A 17,955-nucleotide genomic window follows, 5' to 3' on the forward strand; every position below is an offset into this window, starting at 1 on the left:
AACGTCAACAGGAACCCACGGCTCCTGTTCAGTCAGTATATGCGTAAAGTTGTTCATGCCACAGCGTCTCACGCCTTCGACCTCAACTCATGTTGGGCATACGCATTCCGTACCTACCAAGATCTCGCCTCCAACCAGAGTTGGCGTAACCCAAACTCGTCAGGACATGACTACAGCCTGGTGGTACATTTACGTCCACTCTCGACCCATGTTCTCAGCATTACGAATAGAAGCAGGGGCCACCCCTGTGGGTTACATTCGTAACCTTTTCCTAGAAAGGGACATTCACATCTTGTTCTGACAAAGGTGACATATCGAAAAGCACTGAATTACATCCCATGTCATTATCTACTTGAGACATGCCCAAGAAACAGAGAGCTCTTTTTCTTGAGCTGTCTCTCTGCGGTAATACTAGCTTCCACACCCGCCCTTCGCTCGGCCCGCAACGGATCGACTTGCTCCAATATGTACGAATCCATGTAATGAGCATTCTTCTCCGACTTCTGACTGTGCACGGTGCTGCCTCGCGTCACTTCGCTGTCCTGCCCGCTGTTTCGGGGTTGCAGCTCCACATTATCTCCGTACTCATTGCTCTCGCCCGACTCGGAGAGCCGCCTGTGCGAGTGTGTGATGGTGACTTCCCGCGTTACAAAGATTTTATCGTAGCTGGCGCTAAGGATGGGCCAGAATACGGGCATAGAGGCACATATCGATGCCGCGTCAACCTCGAGGCATGCCTGCACGACGGAGACGGGAGCATACCAGGTTGGATCGAAAGTCGGGAATGATGACGCTCTGTGTTCGACGATGGTGACGAGTCGAAAGATGCCGAAGATATTAACCCTGCACAGGAGTGGTTAGCGTTCCAATATAACGCAGGTCGATTGAATGAGAAACCCTTACACTGTGCCCATTGCAAACAACCCTAGAAGTCGCATCCGCGTACCCGCTGACGATCCCTTCTCGAAGTATATCGAGATTGGAATGCCGAGCACAATGATATCGAAGATCATGTTCATCCCGGCATGGGTTTCAAACGTTTGCGCAAATTCTTTGGCATATGGTGAGCCATATCCATAGCACTTTGCCGAGATCGTCAAGTCCCAATATCCTGCAATTGGGAAGCAGGGGACCCACGAGATGAAGCTGAAGGCGGCTCCCCATAGAGCGATTACAACGATCATGACGATGGTGAAACGTCTAAGGAAAGTCCCTTGCTTGAAGATTCGAAGGTACTGGAACAGGAGGGACAGCTTCATCAGCATCGTCGACATGGAATAGGTTGCGTTGGCGATGTAGAAACTCTGGGAGAGCAGTGTGAGCTAACGAGTTTGTTCATCTATCGTGACGATGACGAGGGAGGGAATTTCTCACCGTGAGATAACGGTCTATCTCGTAGTCGGTGAGAAGGATGAAGTGTTTGCCTAGGCCATATTGTGTCACTGCGCGCGTGATTAGCCCGGTATATAGCACATCAGAGCAACAGAACTCACTTAGGCATGTGAATACTGAGCCTGTTCCTCCTGACAACTGGAGGTTCAATATCAGTAGTTGCAAATGGACATTCGAGAACAAGGAGCTTACCATGAATAGGAACACAAAAACATCGTCCCAGCCTGGGCTTTTAACGATGAACAGCCGAGTGTAGAGTCGGAATAAGATACATATCACAGAAACTACTAAGAAGGTAATCACGATACCTAAGATCGTGGCTTTATTATTCCATACTGGCACCGGCTCATCGAAGTTATCGTATGCGCCAATTAGCGAGAGCAGCGTCTGGTTGTCGTCGTTAGACATTTTAAGGCGTCATCTGTCGTTTGATGTTAGTCGACCAGTCCCTGGCTTGCTCTTCGAATTTTTTTTTGCCGAAGGACTGTCGGTATAGAAGTCGAACGGGAGAACATAAATGCAGCCGCTAATCTCCCGCCTGCATCTCCTGGGCCCTGCGCTAATGATATAAAATTGGGAGTTGCGGGGAGTCCATGGTCTGGTGTGGAATTCACACGTCCCTTCTTAGATTCGGAGAAGCTCGCGGCGACTCCGTTTCATAATCCTTGGATAGGAGGTTCCTCGTGTATAAATCCACTCTGCCATAAGCCCGCAGGCCTTGCGAATTCCCATCCACTAACCAACTTGCACTACGCGTTAGCCTTGGCGCTTTGATACCCACCTATACCGGTATTAGTTAAGCGCTACTAAGGGACTTTGCGTCGCACGATCTACTCCACTGAAAACATACAGCACCCAATATTACAACTGTGGAGTTTTGTTGAAGAAACCCACTATGAAGGCTACCCAGCAGGGATTCAACAGCAGCCCTGTCCTAACACGTCTTTGATCAACGTACCGGGTCAGAAGCCACAGCAGCCCACGTTGGAAATAATGCCCGGTAGTGGAGTAAGTTATAGAAACTGTTGTCAAGCTTCATGAACCAGGATACAGCATATTTGATACTCCACTTGGGGGAATTTTCTTCGAGAATGCCACTTATCGTAGCCAGTCAGACGAACCTATCTCATATCTGCACCTGCAGAGAGTCCTGTTGGAGATCTCACAAGAACAGATAGGATAGTAAATTGATTGATCTGATTCGAGGTTGACGCTTATGATCCCATTGTCCCAGAAGTGATGAGGAAACAATCTCGTATTGATGAATCACATTTCAAATCCGCCAAGCCGATCGCGCACGATATCCAAATGCTTTCCTGCGATTCACCATCGCCAAAAGGACTTGACTCAAGACGTCTGAGGGTTGACGTAGATAGTACCACTCTTTACGCCAATAGCAGAACACGGGTATGGGAAAGAGTCTCTGCGGCCGTTCGTGGCGCGCAGTCACGACTCCAAGTTCTGGAACGTGAAGAAAAGTGGACTTGGTTCTGGTGTCATCAGTCCCTGATATCCACAGTGCAACGGCTTGTCTGGGCGACGCTTCCAGCTGAAGGTGAGCACCACACGAAAAGGATCCTCTCCATCAACCACGCCGAGAAGACCAATGTCTCACAGAGAATTGTCCAATGATGTTTGTTTTTCTCTTTACGTTGTAAAATCTCGATGTCATTGTCACTGAGCTTCCTTCGAACGACATATGGCTCAGCATAAGTACGCCTCTGAAGCTCGTACGAGAGAGATAGCGAGTCGGATCCGGCAGAGATGCTCCTGGCAGAGATGCTCTCGGCATGTCATGGATATTATGCCATCGAATCCCTGCAATTCGGGGCAAACTAGTTTATAAGGGGTTCGCGGTGGGTGGTATGAGTCTCAGACTTGAGTAAGCAACTACGAAATCTGTACTTTTGTTTCCAGAACGCTTCATGTAATCTCTTGAACCATTCTGACAAGGGGAAGGGGGAAATACGCAGTAAACTGGAGGCTCGAACGGGCTATGTTAATCGCATCAACACCCTTGAGCCCTGCTTTACATTGTTTCAAGCAACATTCCACACAAATCCCACGTGCTCCATGATTACAGGCAAATGCCGATATCTCTATCTTCCGTGTTAGTAGGCGCGGCTTGAAATATTCTGGGTAGATCAAGAATGGTGGCTCGCAGTACCGCAATCATCTGTTGCCACAACAATGCATTGTCCATGCGCTGTCAACGTCTCATATTGTAACCGCACAAACGAAGTCGAATTGTTACTACTCGTGAACACGTTTGGGCTGGAATTTTCTTGGCCCAGACTCGTCAGCGTGTACTGCGCATTTAACCAAGGGATCTGTGGGTTCCCGTGACCTGGAAGCCCCAAACAACATTCTCTTAACTTTTACATTGTTTAGACATGTAATCTCTAGCTGGAGGTTTGCTTAATATGTAGCGGAAGCTCTCGGTGCTTGTCTCGAACAAAGCCGGTACAACTAGTGAAACTTGCCAGTGATGTGGCAGACGAACAAATACAGTAGAAGAGTAACATTGATAAGATCCGTTCGCCACCCGAAGAGCGCAAGTATGACCCAACTGCTAAGTGTAGCATTTCCCTACACTAACGGGTATTTTTAAGGTTATAATCCAGGCTCCGTTTGATGCGTGTAATAAGCTGCGTGGCTGAAACAGACGGTGCGTGCGGAAGGAGGACATTTCACTCAAAAATAACTACAAGTCTCCAATTACTGGACAATAACACTATTTGGGCATTGATCTAGAAGTTTTCAACATCGTTAGCGTCAATGTCCAAATAATGGCATACTCCTTCGCATAAACCTCAACTGACTGGAGTAAGATAGAATCCTCCTCCGTATTCGTTGGATACAGATGACAAGTGGCTGTTTCGACTCATGTACCCGAAGAGACGTTGGTGCAAGACATATACTTCCGGAACATCATGAACTTATTGGGGAATAACTGGTCATACAGGAGGTAATCATTACGGCCACTTCTGGGAAACTCAGCAGTGCACCATTTCGTACACGAACGACGGTTAGAAATGGACTTGAAGTAGCAATACCATGTCACAGATATATTTCTCGACGCTTACTCCAGTAGGCAAGTTAGCTGTGTTTGGACAAGAAGGGTATTAGATCACAACAAAGATGATTATACCAAGCTACATCTTCTCGTAGAGTAGAAGTAGAGGTATATATGCGCAAATGGAACTGTTAGCTTAGTGGCGAGTCATGCCATTGAGAACAAGTAGAACGAAAAACAGAAGTTTGGTGGGATAGAGACAGCTTCGCACATTGGACGCCTCAAAGTTATCGCAAACGTCTTGCTGTCAAATTAATGCCATCCGAGGTAGCTGGCACAAAATAATGGTTAAAAACACGAGTGCGTTGGTGGAAGATCTGTAATCGTCAAGCCTAAAAACGGCGGCTTAATCCACTGCTTTAGCAGCGGGTCAAGGATATCTGCCTGTCATTTTTCATCTATATGTCATTTCTGACCGATACTTCCGAACTTCACCAATTCACAGCAAATTCGGCAGTATAGCACTTGCAAACTGACTGCACTTCCAACCTGAAATACAGGGTTTTAGCGATGCATTTAGGGTTCTATACAGTGTACACATTTATTGGAGAGGTACTAGCAGTTTGGTGCAGATTATGCTAGTATTCGGAAGTACCCTCAAAAATGATAGACGTCCTTGACCCACTGCGCTAGCAGTGGGCTAAACCGCCGTTTTTAGGCTTGACGAGTAATTCGTGTGTCGCGGTCGAGGCCTCCGTTTTTGATTGCACCAATTCGCCCCATATGGCCGGCCCCCACTTCAATCAGAACCGTGCTTCTGGGACCAACTTTGTTCTTCGGCCCGAGATCACAGGTACCGGCCTGCTCAACAGTGAGGTCGACAGTTCGTGATAAACACTTCGTTTTGACTTACCGCTCGCGCTCGCATTGATATCCCCTCTTCCTTTCATTTCCCTCCGGTTCATACTCTGGCCAATGGGAAAAAATGCCGCATGTCAGCGTAGGCAACCTGTGTAGCACGCGGCCTTGGGTTGATCGCGTTCGATCGCGTTCAATGGCAAGGGAAGCTCGAGACAGCAACTTCGCTTCGCCCATTTTTGCGAGGACTCCCCCACACCCTGGTTGAGATGGAAGGATAGATGGGAGCAATGGCGTACCGTTTGAGGAAGCCATCACTCTTATTGTTGTTCGCCAGCTTCCCAGGGGCACTTCATGACAAAATCCTGGCTCGAATATTACGAACTCTGTTATTACGCTAATTCAGAGACTGGGCTATTCAACGGAGCAGCTGGCCCAGAGTAGCTTCATCAGGAGCACCTCACTATAGGGCAGTTGAGTTGCTGCAATGCTGACTTTCCTGTGTAGATAGGTGGCCCCAGGTCAAGTGCTGAGCGTAAGCTTCCTCCTTAAACCTGATTTCAGAATATACCAGCAGTCTATGATACTCAATTCACCACAGCTACTATTTCACAGATCGGTGGTGGCGTGCCAAGCAGCGAGAATGCGTCATCTTCTAGGAATGGCGCCGGCGCACGAGCAGCGCTTTGTCAAGGATGTCAGCAAGTAAGAGTGCGAGAAGCTCGATGCTGAGGACGTCGAGACGGAGTGCTGCAACTTCTACTATACTCGCGAATGTCAGGCGCGAATATAACGACTTCATCATATTACGGGACAAGAAGAACTATACGACAAAGCTGGCCATCCGACTGGAACGACTGGAAGGAGAATGATATCCCGTCGAAACTAAGAGTGGTACGATAGCGACGCAGAAAGGCGGCGGATCTCCTCAAAAAGATCATTACAAGAAGAGGAACACGACAGCTTGACAGACAACTGGGTGGTATTCATGAACCCCAGCAGCCACTAAAGAAGGTCATCTTTAGCCAGCCATAACAAAGGCAACTCGCCGAAATCCTCGGTGACCTGGACGAAGAACTCCCGGCCATGCGGGTACAGAGTGTTCAGGGCACGCCCTCATCCTCAAGGGAATTAGCCGTGAAGGTGCACAAGTGCTTTCTTGTGTGAGACGCTTCACACGGGATGGGAAGAGGTGGAACTGTGAAGCGCGCCATCTCAAACGACGCCGTACTGAGGTCGTTCCATGTCCCGATCCAGATTGCAAAACCATAGGAATTTTGCTGGAGAATAAGTTGCGATCCAAAAAGAAATCCACACAAAAGCTATCCAAAATCACGATTTAAGGACTGTGGTGACGATACGAATAACGCTCAATTCTCTACCGAAGCTACAAGGCCTTCACTGGGAACTTTGCCCCAGCTGCCCTCGGCTCCGGTGATCCGGGAATGCGAAGAGGAGTCGAATCATTATATTGTATGCCACTCGTCGTCTCTTTGTACGGCTTCGAGAGTGTATAGACCTTGCTGTTCGAGAGGATTTCATAGCAGGCTGGGAGGCAGCCACGAATGACAATTCTCAAGGGCAAGCATGGCAGTGTCCGAGTCGGGCGAAGGCCAACTTGCACTGGATGGCGAATCACGGGCCAAAGGCGGATACATGGGAAACGAAGAGGTCACTCACGCGAAACGTGCCGAGCATGATTAGAACTTTGACACAGCTTATTTATCTCATGATTCTACGGCAAATAAGGACGCCTATTAGATTGAGCTCGGGCTTGTTGAGAGCTAATTCGAATTGCTATCTTAGCTAACTTTTATTTACCCTGTGTTCGACTATCACTTCTGAATTGTTCCCGGGACGCGACATGGCACATAATGCACCGAGTTTCAGATCACGCCCAGGGGCTCTGCACACACTCATCCTCAATCCCGATGGACGAACTTGCGACTCGAATAGTCGTCATAACTGTCATTCGATACCGTTAGCGGGCTTGTCTACAACATGTAGGTTAGGTGTTTGACTCGTCCGAAGGCAGTGCGGTATCTTGAAGATGCCGAAGCGAAGCTCTGTATCGCATAGGTGAGGCAATGGTCGTATCCATCAACTCCCCATGCTAAGCCGTCGAGTCCAGCCTTGTGTAACGTTACTCTAATGCCTCGAAAAGCCCAGCGCCCACTAATCTGTGCGAATTTATTGCAGACGAGGCAACACCGCAGCGCCGTGAGCATGGAAAGCTCATCGAGGATCAGGAGTAGTAACCCGTCTGGTAGTCACAAGATCATCGCTGCAGTCGAGACTTTGGCTGGGTCCCAGCAGACAGTCCTGGGTACTTATAGTGTTGCGGTGCCTGACGTTTCAGGATAGACATGCGCAAGTGTTGCAGCTGATGACAGACCTGGTCATATCGAACAGTGCGTACGCGCTCAGAGTTCAGGGGAAATGAAGGGAAGCGTATAGAGATGAGCAGTGTGATTGCGAGTGATTGACCACGGATGGACGGTGTTGCGAGCCTAGAACCCGCCCGTGACGTTTCCTGCTCTGTCCTAGGGATCGTAGGCCTGGATGTTGGTTGCTTTGGTGCAGCAAATGATCACGTATATTCGTGTTGAAATCCTTGTTGTGCGAGCATCATTGGTACCGATTGACCGGAACGCTAAGAACCGCATTGACTCGGCAGGGGTAGTTCACGATTGGTGGTACTTAGTATCATTACCTCACCTGTGTTGGCCAGCACAAGGTGAAATGACGCGGGATTCGTCACTGCTACCGCTTCGACCACATGATTTTCCCAGTTTTTGATTTGGTAGTACTCAATCGTTGCAGTGCGAGACCTGAGGCCAGTGAATCTATGAGCAGGAGCCCAATGCGGGGCCACTGATGGCATACGATTGATGTTGAGCTTGCACAGTCGATGCTGATAGGCTTGTGGTCCAGATCGCATAGGGCTGGGCGGGGCGGATCTCCGCTTCGCATCCACCAGATGGTCCCGCAGTAATTATGCCGTGGCTTGTCTACCATGTCAACAATGTTGCGCCACATATGATAGAAAATGTTGCACATGAAAGTTCAGCTTGAAGGACTGATCCCAGCCAGCGGTGATGCTAGATTCGCTCCATTCAAGCGGGTATCAGACATTTGTTCACGGTCCACACCGTTTACTCGGCTGTATCCGTTGTCTTGGAACACAACGCAGGAAACATGTCGCCAAAAGATACATCGACGCAAAACCCGTCTTTGCCAGTGATGTTGGTGCTACAATTCGGTACCACTTAATCATGAGATGTCGATCGCAGTGTTGCCCCTCTTATATAATCTACTCCACGATTGATGTTAACGACAATCGCACCCTGCTTGACATCACGATGCTAGGACAAATCGCAAGCCAACGATCTGAACAGGTGTCGCAAAAGCGAGGTCAGGACCTGCTGGAACGGAGGACAGCTCGTCGGATGTGACCAGGTAAAGAGCGCCGAGGAAGCTTCAAGGAGGGGGACCTCAGCTCGACAACAGGCAGAAAAGTACTGCTTCTCGCTGGCACGAATGCCTCTGCGTGCACTGACAAGCCAGTGGGGTCTCGGGGAGAACAGACCGATTGACCAGCAACAGGTTGACAAGCTCTGTACCATTTTAAGCAAGGTGGGCTGAACCGCAATGCCGCAGAACATTATCTCTTAGTGCTTTGCGGTAGAACCGAGACACGCAAGATCATGAGTCTAGATTAGGGTCATGGCTCCGCAGAGCAACCACGCTCTCCTATGATGCCGCCCCAGTGCGACGACTGTCGAGACTGGTCGTACAGCCGGATACAGCGCTGGTCGAAGTCATGGCTGGACAACACCGTATCGAGGCGTTAAAACTGCATGCTAGGCAAACAGGTGCTGCAAAAGGGGAATTGCGGTGGGCATGCAAGCTCTACGATAAAGCTATGTCATCACGGCCTTCGCCCCATACTTCTACCTGACTGACCGTATCCGAGATACATTACCTCTTGATCTGAACCTCGAGCTGCGCCTCAACCGGCACGAAACTATCTTGGCTAATAGCCACAGTCAAATCTGGCTTCAAGTTGTGGCGGCAGCCTCACAGAACGAGACCCTCTTTCAAGGCCAGATGATGGACATCCTCGCACTCCGCCGGCTCGTGACTCTTTGGAGGATCGATCGGTCGAGGGCTTTGACTACGCAGTGGTGCCAGACCACACTAGGACGAACCATATTTCAGATCTCGACCTGGGAATGGACGACGACTCTGCGGATGGACGATGTACGTTTTTGTATATCACACTGACGTCCCTGGGTCCAGAGCCAACAGCTAATCATTTGGTGTATAGCATTTCTTAGCCACGTTTCGCCACCTTTGGTACCGTCTTGGAAACACTGTCTGCGCTTTCCGATAATGCAGCTACTTACGCGAGAGAGTCGAACTGGGAGGTAAAGTCCGAGCATATGGGCTCAACCCCCACAGTAGTTCAAGTACAAATATAGGCGCTCTCCGTCGGAGGATATTGTGTTTTTCTGTGAGTGGGATTGAAAAGCAAGTGCTTGACATGACAATAGAGGTGTTGCACGACGTCCCGCCTTCGACCCAGCGTTTAGTGACTTACAGCAACAACATCTAGTCCCGCCTCCAGGCAGAGATGCCGGCCTGGGGATCCTTCCTTCCGATTTCATTGCCGAGACCAACAAACCGTCGGACAATTTTATGCAGGATACCCTCCATTGAAGGCGTGGCCGGACGACTCCACAGCTCTGCAATATCAGGAAATCGGGCAAGTCACCCTCCTCGAGAAGAAGCACACAAACCTGAAAACTCTGCTCTATTTATTTACAGCAGTTCATCACCTTCTAAAGATGATCGTCTCGTTTCTATCCACCATGTGTGGAACACAACTGGAACTGGAGGGGATCAAAGAGGAGTGCTTTTCGCTACACGTTCTCTTGACGATACTAAGTGTTATCAGATCAATGACGCTGATCTTTTCGGCACGACAGAAAACCTACTATAAGATCCCTAAAGACGCTCAAGGGGCTGATCTATGGAGTCAGAATGATTTGAGGCTCCCTACAAATATCCGTAACAATTACACGCTACTGGGCCTGGCAGTGGCCAACTATGGGGGTATATACCAGTTGTATGGATATTCAGATTCTGTCGGGCGTTCAGTGTGGGACGGTTGCATTTGACAAAGGTCAGTACTTGAACTTTGCGGACATCGAGGAACAGACGCTTGCATGTGAAAGATGTTGCATTAGTTTCATAGATAGCAACAGGTTCTCTGGGGTTAGCTTGAAGCAGGTTTTCAAATCGATACAACTCACGAAATCTTTGCAATGAAATAGGGCCTAAGGCTTTGGTTCGAACTTGCTTTCGGAGCTTTTCCCCACGCATGGCCTTCTAGGCGATTTCGCAAATGCGGAAGACATCGAAATGCCCGTGTCAGGCTCGAGTTGCAGTTGGAGCGACATACTGTCACTAAAGCCGATATCGTCCGAGCAAATGCTTAGGTTGGTAGTAGTTCGGACTCAAATGAGGTGAGAGTCACGTCGATCTCGAGTTTGTTAGTTAGTGTTGGCACTGAGCAGCAGATTAACAAGAACTGTCTGGCGCTGCTTTGGTAGCCAAATTATGAAGCAGGATTACGCGTGTATAATTTATGCTATATCTCGTAAAGAGAGAAGCGAGCTGACCGTCGCGATGTTGCTCTCGTTAGGCTATGGCCGTAGATGCTCTAAAGCGAACCCCTTTTCTCGACGTTCATTCACGTTTGAGTCAATTATACAATACTCTGGTACTTTTCCAGGCTCAGATGTATCCCAGAAATGGGGTAGAGCTAAGTATCGATATGTGGTAGCCATCTCCGGTGTCGTGATAATCAGCTGTAGATAACCAGGAGCCAAACGGGGACTCGCATTATTCAGTCTCCTAGGCCATATTATATAGCTTCCCTTATGATGATGATCCTGACGCCTGCAACTATGATAATAATCGTCACAAGGTGTAGTCACGCCTGGAGTGAAGCAAAAGGATCTTTAGTGAGGATGGTAGCGAGCGATAGTTTCACTTCTGCAGCAGCCCCTGGTATCAGCATAGAAACAACGAACGTGTGATGGGAATGGCTGCCCGAACCCATATACATCCGGTATTCTTCCGGCAGAATCTCCTAATGATACCACAGATTCGCTTGGGTGTACGAACATTGACGAATATTAGGAGGCTCAATCGGAACAGATCATCAAACAGGCCGTGGTAGTAAGTGGCTTCCCCTTCCTCTCTGCCTGTCGCGAGGATCCCATGTTCTTAAGTGGCTGTGGTGTCAGTTGAAGATGCTGAGCGGCGACAATTCCGGCAGGGGGCTAGGACGGAGCATCGTTGACCATACTGATAGAGAGTGACGCAGAAGCCCGAGTCAACTTCCTCAACCATTGCTTCACGTTCCTGGTCCTGTAAATGTCTTTGAAGCAAAGTGGCCGATCATGGAGGTCGGGGTTTATTTGGAGATGGGGTTCAAGTGGTAAGGTTAAGCTGCTGTGACGGCCTGATGACGCAGTTATTTGATCTCATCGGCACAATGCACTTACTGTGTAGAATGGTAATTTATTAAGTGCAGTGGTTTAATAGGGCTCTATAGTTCCAATTGCAGATTCCGATTGCAAATTTCAAGTGCCCGGATGCTAAGCATACCTAATTCTTCCGACGGAATGAGGCCGAATATATATACGAGGTTGTTGCCACAACGTGGAATTTCCTCTGCATGCACTACTTATAAGTGCGATCTTATCGCTGTCTACATACCGTCAATATAAAAGGCAGCTCGGCAAGGATGATTTAAACCACGGTACGCCAATTTAACGATGAAGGCCTATATTATAAGATTCACCTATTCCGGTGCTTTACGTCCTCCTTCGAATGACTTTGCCTCAACCGACTTCAGATAGGCCCATATTCTCAGCCATTTCTCCCTAGCATAACCTACCTGCCTTCGGCCGGAGTATAAAACAACCTTCAAGATGTTTTCTTTGCATCCCCATTCATCCCGACCGTCCTTGTCCTCTTGACCTCCGCAAAAACCCTCCCACAAGCTCTCACACTATCAGCAATAAGCACTATACCCATTAGTCCAGTTCTTGCTCACCAATTCTGATGAAAATTAAAAAGGAAAAACCACGTACAAACCGGAATGATAATCCAAAACCCATTCAACAGCACAAAATACCCATAAAAGTAATACCCCTCGGGCCTCGAATACTTAACCCCATATACCAGAAAGTCAAACGCACACGTCCCGTAGTACAGTACATCCCCGTAAAGCTGTCCAGTGGAGATGATAATCTGCAGTGGGTGTCGGAAGGGATTATCCGTGACGATGAAAGACGCAAGGACGAAGGATAACGGGCCCCAGCACCAGGCGGTAATGGACTCCATGGACATGACAAAGGCGTGCGGAGTGAGATACCGCGAATCAGACATAGAGTATTCTTTCCAGAGTTGCGCGAGGAGGTGTTGGGAGCCCGGAAGGGTGGCGAAGTTCAAGGCGTAGTAGCCTTCAAGGAAGAAGTGGATGGAGCCGCCTGGTCGTTTGTTAGTACTGGGTGTGCATAGATAGGGGGAGGGAAGACGTACATAGGCTAAACCAGAGAACCTTGGAGAGTTCGGGGATCGTAATACGGAGGTTTGTATTCGTCATGGTGGCTTTGGCGGCTGTTAGGATGATTATGGAGGCAACCGCGAATGTAGAGACTAGTGCTAGGGTGCTCTATTTGTTAGGGGCGTAGTTGGAGATCTTCATACCCACGGGGTAGTAGGAGTGGGGAGGGTGCATGGTGGATTTTCAAGAATGAATGGAGTATTGGAAAGACGAGGTGTAATTTCAGGGACTTCTGATCTTAACATAGGAGTATGGCTCGCTGGTGCCTATGGTAGGACAAATAGGAGTTCTATGTCATAATGGCGAGTGAAAATGGATAGATCAAGGTAGAGAAATCTCCAGCTAGCCTATAAATACAGGAATGACATCTGGGGCAGAACCTCTAACGTACAACGCCACCTTTCCGGACACCTAATCTGCCAACTACAACAACCTTCGGCACAACAGATTATCGTCGGTATTGGCTATTATTATACAATGCCTCGATATGCAGAAAATTCGATTCAAGGCGCTCTCAACGATATCAATCAAGGGATATCCCAGCGCCAGGCTTCCCTCCGATGGGGCGTTCCACGCTCTACCCTCCAATTACGACTCGGCGATGACCTCAGCCATTCTGACGCGTCAATCGCGTCGATGAAGCTATCTAGGGAAATGGTTTAACGATTGCGACGATATACCTGATTGGCAATATACTTATTCGTCTAACGGTTGGATCAGTACAGATATCGCCGTTCGATGGCTTCGTGATATCTTTATACCTCGTACACAACCAGTTGATCCCGACGAGCAGCGGCTCTTGATATTAGATGGTCATATCGCTCACGACAACGTCGAGTTTATGTGGTTAGCCTATTGTAACAAGATCTCGTTACTATTTTTGCCAGCACACTGTTCTTACGGGCTCCAACCTCTCGACGTCGCCGTATTTGCTCCATTAAAGCGGTACTATCGCTCGTTAGCGACCTCTCTCTCGATCGAGTACTGTTCTATTCCATTTAAAAAGTCGACGTTCCTCTCGCTATACATCGAGGCATATACGAAGTCTTTCACGATCAGTAATATACAATCAGGCTTCTCTGCAACTGGAATATACCCATTAGATCCATCGCGACCTCAGCCGACGATAGCCCCCCTATCAGAACGACCAACTACACCACCAACAGCTGGTAATTGGCTTGATCCGACAATAATAGCGATGCCAGTGACTAGCTTAGTAGCTAGGGAGAGTCTGGCAGCGATTACGCCATTGCGATCGTCGCAACGGCTATTGTTTCGGAAGCTGACTCGTCGGCTAGATGTACAGAGCGTCGAGGTCGCTACTTTGACCCAACGTGTACACGCATTAGAAGCCGAGATAACTTCGTTACGCCCCAAACCACGTAAGAAGGTACGATTAGGGCCTAATGAACGATTTGGTAACATTGTACAGATTAAGGAAGCGATGGATCGAGCCCTTGAAGTAGAACGGCAACGAGACCAGGTACAACGTCGGAATCAGGTAATACTGGACCCAGCTAAGGCGTCAGAATCCATCAGATCTATACCTCAGGAAGCCCTAGAGCACAGCTTTCTATTAGAGCTGGTTGTACCTGGATAGCTATAATAGTATGTTGAATACACCGTTTCGAATACCTTCAATTGGATTGCAATATGTGGCCAGAAATGTGGGGTTGTACGTTAGTCCGTAGTTCTTCACAATAATCGTATGATTCGGAACAAGACACGCTCGGGTTCCGTGCTGCGGCGCCTCCCACCAGAAGGTAACACAAAGCACGTGAGCTGGGACCTTCCGTATACGACTTTGTCCTTGATGAGAGGACTTCAGATAGTTCATAAGCCCCTAGAATGTACTTGTCGGGGGTGTCAAAAATGGCGGGTCAGAACGCCCAAAACGGCAGCCCAAACTGCGACACAAGGAGTACCTGTGCAACTTTAGTATTACGAACCACTCCAGAGCAACGACAGAGCCTAAGAGCTTTATCGATAAGGAGCATGTCTTGATTGAATATGAGGGGAAAAGCGTCGCGTGCGCGGGGTAGAGGATCCTGAAACAACTTCAAGCAAACATTGGTCTAAATTTGGCAGTTGCTGTGGCGACGCCTTCCTGCGAGAGACCTAACTAAATGGACCTGCTACTTCGCCCAGAAGCTACACGAAAACCAACAGCCCGGACCAGTTATTGTTGATCGCTCTACGACTCATTAACCTCCACCTCGACCTCCACCTCGACCTCCACCTCCGCCTAGCTTGGACACGGTGCACTTGACCTGTTCAATCGCTTCACATTCCTCAGGGTCGTGGTCATTGGAAAAGGAAGTTTGTTCGCCGGTGATGCATTGACAGAGCGCCTTGATTATTCGATTCGGTTGATTGCGAGTTTGCGCGCCGACACAGGCTTCTGGCTGAACAAGTCAACTGCCCATACCTACCTTTATTTCACCTTCCGACAAAACATTCTCTCACCCAAGTCCTGATGCTAGGTGTCAACTTTCAGACATCATCAAATTTGAAGGGCGCCTTCCAATGCTAGAGGCGACAAGCCGGAGGGGAACACATTCGTTGTAAACAAAACCACCACAGAACGTAAAACGCGAATCGACACCGGCCCTCCACGATGGACGCTAGCTACCTTTCTCAGCAAGTCAACACCATCATCGGCCAGCTACATGGCCTCTTCGACGAAATTGGAGTATCTAACCATGATCGCGAAGGTCGGGAGGCAGAGGTAAGTCATGCTGCACGTCATCGTCGCGCACGTTCTTGCTAATCTTCTACCTGCAGCTTTTCGTAGCCCTGTCCGAGACGCTGCATAATCAAGTAAAGCAAGTGACGACAGAGAAGAAGGACATGGTCGATGAGGCAAACCGACTCATCACCGTTATACGTCAGATGGAAGTATCGCTGGATGACAGCAAATCTCAGCGCAACTACCACCCAGATGATGACGACCTCAAGATCACAGTTCCCTTGTCGCGATGTCTCACCACCTTGAAGGAGAAACACCAGCAGATAAGCAGACTCCACCGCGAGAGATTCGAGCAAGTTAAGAGTAGGTCAGCCAGCAAGCTGTCAAGTGAGGGACTCCATACTAATTTGAGCATAGAACTTGTCCAAGCCCTAGAGTCGTATTCATCCCATCTTGAACCGACCTTCGTCAGAATCGCTCTGCCCCCTACGGGCCCAAATCAGTCCCTTCCGCCAACTTTTGATCTCTCGCCCCCATACGTAGACAAGCTCGACGATGAGTTCACGCGCGTCTACGAAGAATACACTCGCCGAGTCGCGACTGTCAAATCCTTGTCAGAAAACATCATCCAGCTGTGGGCCGAGCTGGGCACTCCCCAAGCACAGACTGATGGCGCAATCGTCAAGTACTATCGCGATGCCCCGGAGCAGCTCGGATTACATGAGGAGGATCTCGCGAGGCTCCGAGGCAAGAGAGACAAGCTAGCTGATGAGAAGAAGAACCGCGAAAAGCGACTGAAGGAACTTAAGATGTCCGTCGCAGCGTTGTGGGAGAAGCTGGGTGTCGAAGAGTCAGAGCGTAAGGTGTTCCTGAACGGCAATCGAGGTTGCGGTGTCCGACAGATCAACGAATTTGAGGACGAGTTGGGACGCCTGAATGAGCTCAAGCGGCAGAATCTGCACCTCTTTGTGGAAGATGCGCGATACAAGCTGCAAGAGTTATGGGATGCACTGTACTACTCCGAGGACGAGATGTTGGAATTCACCCCAGCATTCTCGGATGTGTACAGTGATGCGCTGCTGGAGGCCCACGAACGGGAGATCTCCCGGTTGGAGACGTTGAGAGAGCAACGTGCGCCCACTTTGGCGCTCGTCGAGAGACACCGAAATCTTGTGCATGAGCGGGATGAGCTTGCAGCATCTAGCCAAGATGCATCGCGTCTAATGATGCGCGGTCAAAAGGGCGAACGACGTGATCCCGGAAAGTTGCTGCGCGAAGAGAAGATGCGAAAGCGAATCTCAAAGGAGCTGCCTAAGATCGCTGCTGAGCTCCGGAAGATGCTTGAGAAGTGGGAAGATGAGTATGGGCGTCCTTTCCTTGTCCATGGCGAGAGATACCTGGATAACCTAGAAATGGACGATCCGAAGCCTGTTCCTGGTCCCAGGTCGAAGACACCCGCTGGCCCTCCGCCTTCGACTGCCAAGAAGCCAGCACCCCCCAGCCGTGCTAATAGCAACGCCAATGCAAGCAGAGCGGCTCCTGCCACGAGATCCAAGACACCGACGGCCAACCAGAATGGATTCGGAAGTACCCTCAAGAGGAACCAAGCCCCGCCACAGGCACCGACGAACCCCACGGCTAGTCCCTCCAGGATTCCTTCACGAGCCCCGCTGACAAACCTCAAGCACGGCAACAATTCCCCTGAGCGACCGCGACCGGACTCTCGGGCACAAGGACCTTTACGTCCGGGACCGCCGCTAATGCGGGCGCCTCCTCCGAAGATGAGAGAACTTGTGCCTGGCCCCGAGCTGGAGACCCCGTCGAATGCGTATCGCGCGAATGGACAGGGCTCTAGCATCGTCCGCCAGGTCGAGCCCGAAGACGTATACGACGATCGGACGTCCCACCAAGGCTACGAACATTCACACCGGAATCACGACTCCCAGAGTTCGCATTCGTCGATGAGGTCAAATGAGCGATTCGCGCATCCCGGATACCCTCAAGCCCCGCCCCCACGACAGATCTCGAACACATCAACGGCTGTTTCTGGTTCCGAGAACTGGGAAACGTATGACGACAACTCAGAACCCGAGCCGGATGCTTCCGACGCCTATTACGCAAAAGTCCGAGCGGCAAGAGGAAAACGGTTCACTCCCGAGGACCCCTATTCGCATTCTCAACCAAGCCAAACGAAACGAATGAGAGGCATCCCCCCACCGACCTCGCATGCTGGACATGCGGCCTCTCTGGATAACGATGCAGGCCGAATTATCTCGGGAAGCGAATGGACGGACGAAGACCCTTACTGATGAACTGATTATGCTGTCAGATGAATCACGAGGTGCTGCGTGTCAT

General features: G+C 49.6%; 4 protein-coding genes across 4 annotated transcripts; 2 read left to right on the forward strand and 2 right to left on the reverse strand.

The window, feature by feature from the left end:
• Window positions 1-340: 340 nt before the first annotated feature.
• On the reverse strand, window positions 341-2,076 carry BCR38DRAFT_520903 (uncharacterized protein). The gene is made up of 5 exons (XM_040865170.1): window positions 1,585-2,076; window positions 1,494-1,530; window positions 1,375-1,442; window positions 904-1,304; window positions 341-843 (listed from the first exon to the last, which is right to left on the reverse strand). The coding sequence occupies exons 1-5, from the start codon at window positions 1,798-1,800 to the stop codon at window positions 345-347; spliced, it is 1,221 nt and encodes a 406-aa protein (XP_040719990.1). The 5' UTR covers window positions 1,801-2,076; the 3' UTR covers window positions 341-344.
• Window positions 2,077-9,884: 7,808 nt separating this feature from the next.
• Window positions 9,885-10,584, forward strand: BCR38DRAFT_420833 (uncharacterized protein). Its single transcript, XM_040859406.1, has 2 exons — window positions 9,885-10,034; window positions 10,258-10,584. Exons 1-2 carry the CDS (start codon window positions 9,903-9,905, stop codon window positions 10,447-10,449), a joined length of 324 nt encoding a protein of 107 aa, XP_040719991.1. The 5' UTR covers window positions 9,885-9,902; the 3' UTR covers window positions 10,450-10,584.
• A 1,663-nt stretch (window positions 10,585-12,247) lies between these two features.
• On the reverse strand, window positions 12,248-13,182 carry BCR38DRAFT_361557 (Emopamil-binding protein). Its single transcript, XM_040857171.1, has 2 exons — window positions 12,887-13,182; window positions 12,248-12,834 (listed from the first exon to the last, which is right to left on the reverse strand). Exons 1-2 carry the CDS (start codon window positions 12,948-12,950, stop codon window positions 12,395-12,397), a joined length of 504 nt encoding a protein of 167 aa, XP_040719992.1. The 5' UTR covers window positions 12,951-13,182; the 3' UTR covers window positions 12,248-12,394.
• Window positions 13,183-15,528: 2,346 nt separating this feature from the next.
• BCR38DRAFT_405695 (microtubule associated protein-domain-containing protein) lies at window positions 15,529-17,909 on the forward strand (the record flags this gene model as incomplete). The annotated part of the gene is made up of 3 exons (XM_040857979.1): window positions 15,529-15,639; window positions 15,696-15,963; window positions 16,018-17,909. The coding sequence occupies 3 exons, from the start codon at window positions 15,529-15,531 to the stop codon at window positions 17,907-17,909; spliced, it is 2,271 nt and encodes a 756-aa protein (XP_040719993.1).
• Between the last annotated feature and the right edge of the window lie 46 nt (window positions 17,910-17,955).

The sequence above is a fragment of the Pseudomassariella vexata genome (assembly GCF_002105095.1).
Source record: "Pseudomassariella vexata strain CBS 129021 chromosome Unknown BCR38scaffold_2, whole genome shotgun sequence".
Classification (NCBI taxonomy): domain Eukaryota; kingdom Fungi; phylum Ascomycota; class Sordariomycetes; order Amphisphaeriales; family Pseudomassariaceae; genus Pseudomassariella; species Pseudomassariella vexata.

What these genes read in the sequence shown, in the direction of transcription:
- BCR38DRAFT_520903 (XM_040865170.1), bottom strand. Translation starts at nt 1,800, where the DNA reads ATGTCTAACGACGACAACCAGACGCTGCTCTCGCTAATTGGCGCATAC. An exon ending in TTTTTGTGTTCCTATTCATG is followed by an intron (nt 1,531 to 1,584) that starts GTAAGCTCCTTG and finishes TTGAACCTCCAG; the next exon opens with TTGTCAGGAGGAACAGGCTC. An exon ending in TTGTTTGCAATGGGCACAGT is followed by an intron (nt 844 to 903) that starts GTAAGGGTTTCT and finishes ACTCCTGTGCAG; the next exon opens with GGTTAATATCTTCGGCATCT.
- BCR38DRAFT_420833 (XM_040859406.1), top strand. Translation starts at nt 9,903, where the DNA reads ATGCCGGCCTGGGGATCCTTCCTTCCGATTTCATTGCCGAGACCAACA. An exon ending in CTGCAATATCAGGAAATCGG is followed by an intron (nt 10,035 to 10,257) that starts GCAAGTCACCCT and finishes TCGGCACGACAG; the next exon opens with AAAACCTACTATAAGATCCC.
- BCR38DRAFT_361557 (XM_040857171.1), bottom strand. Translation starts at nt 12,950, where the DNA reads ATGACGAATACAAACCTCCGTATTACGATCCCCGAACTCTCCAAGGTT. An exon ending in GGTTCTCTGGTTTAGCCTAT is followed by an intron (nt 12,835 to 12,886) that starts GTACGTCTTCCC and finishes ACAAACGACCAG; the next exon opens with GCGGCTCCATCCACTTCTTC.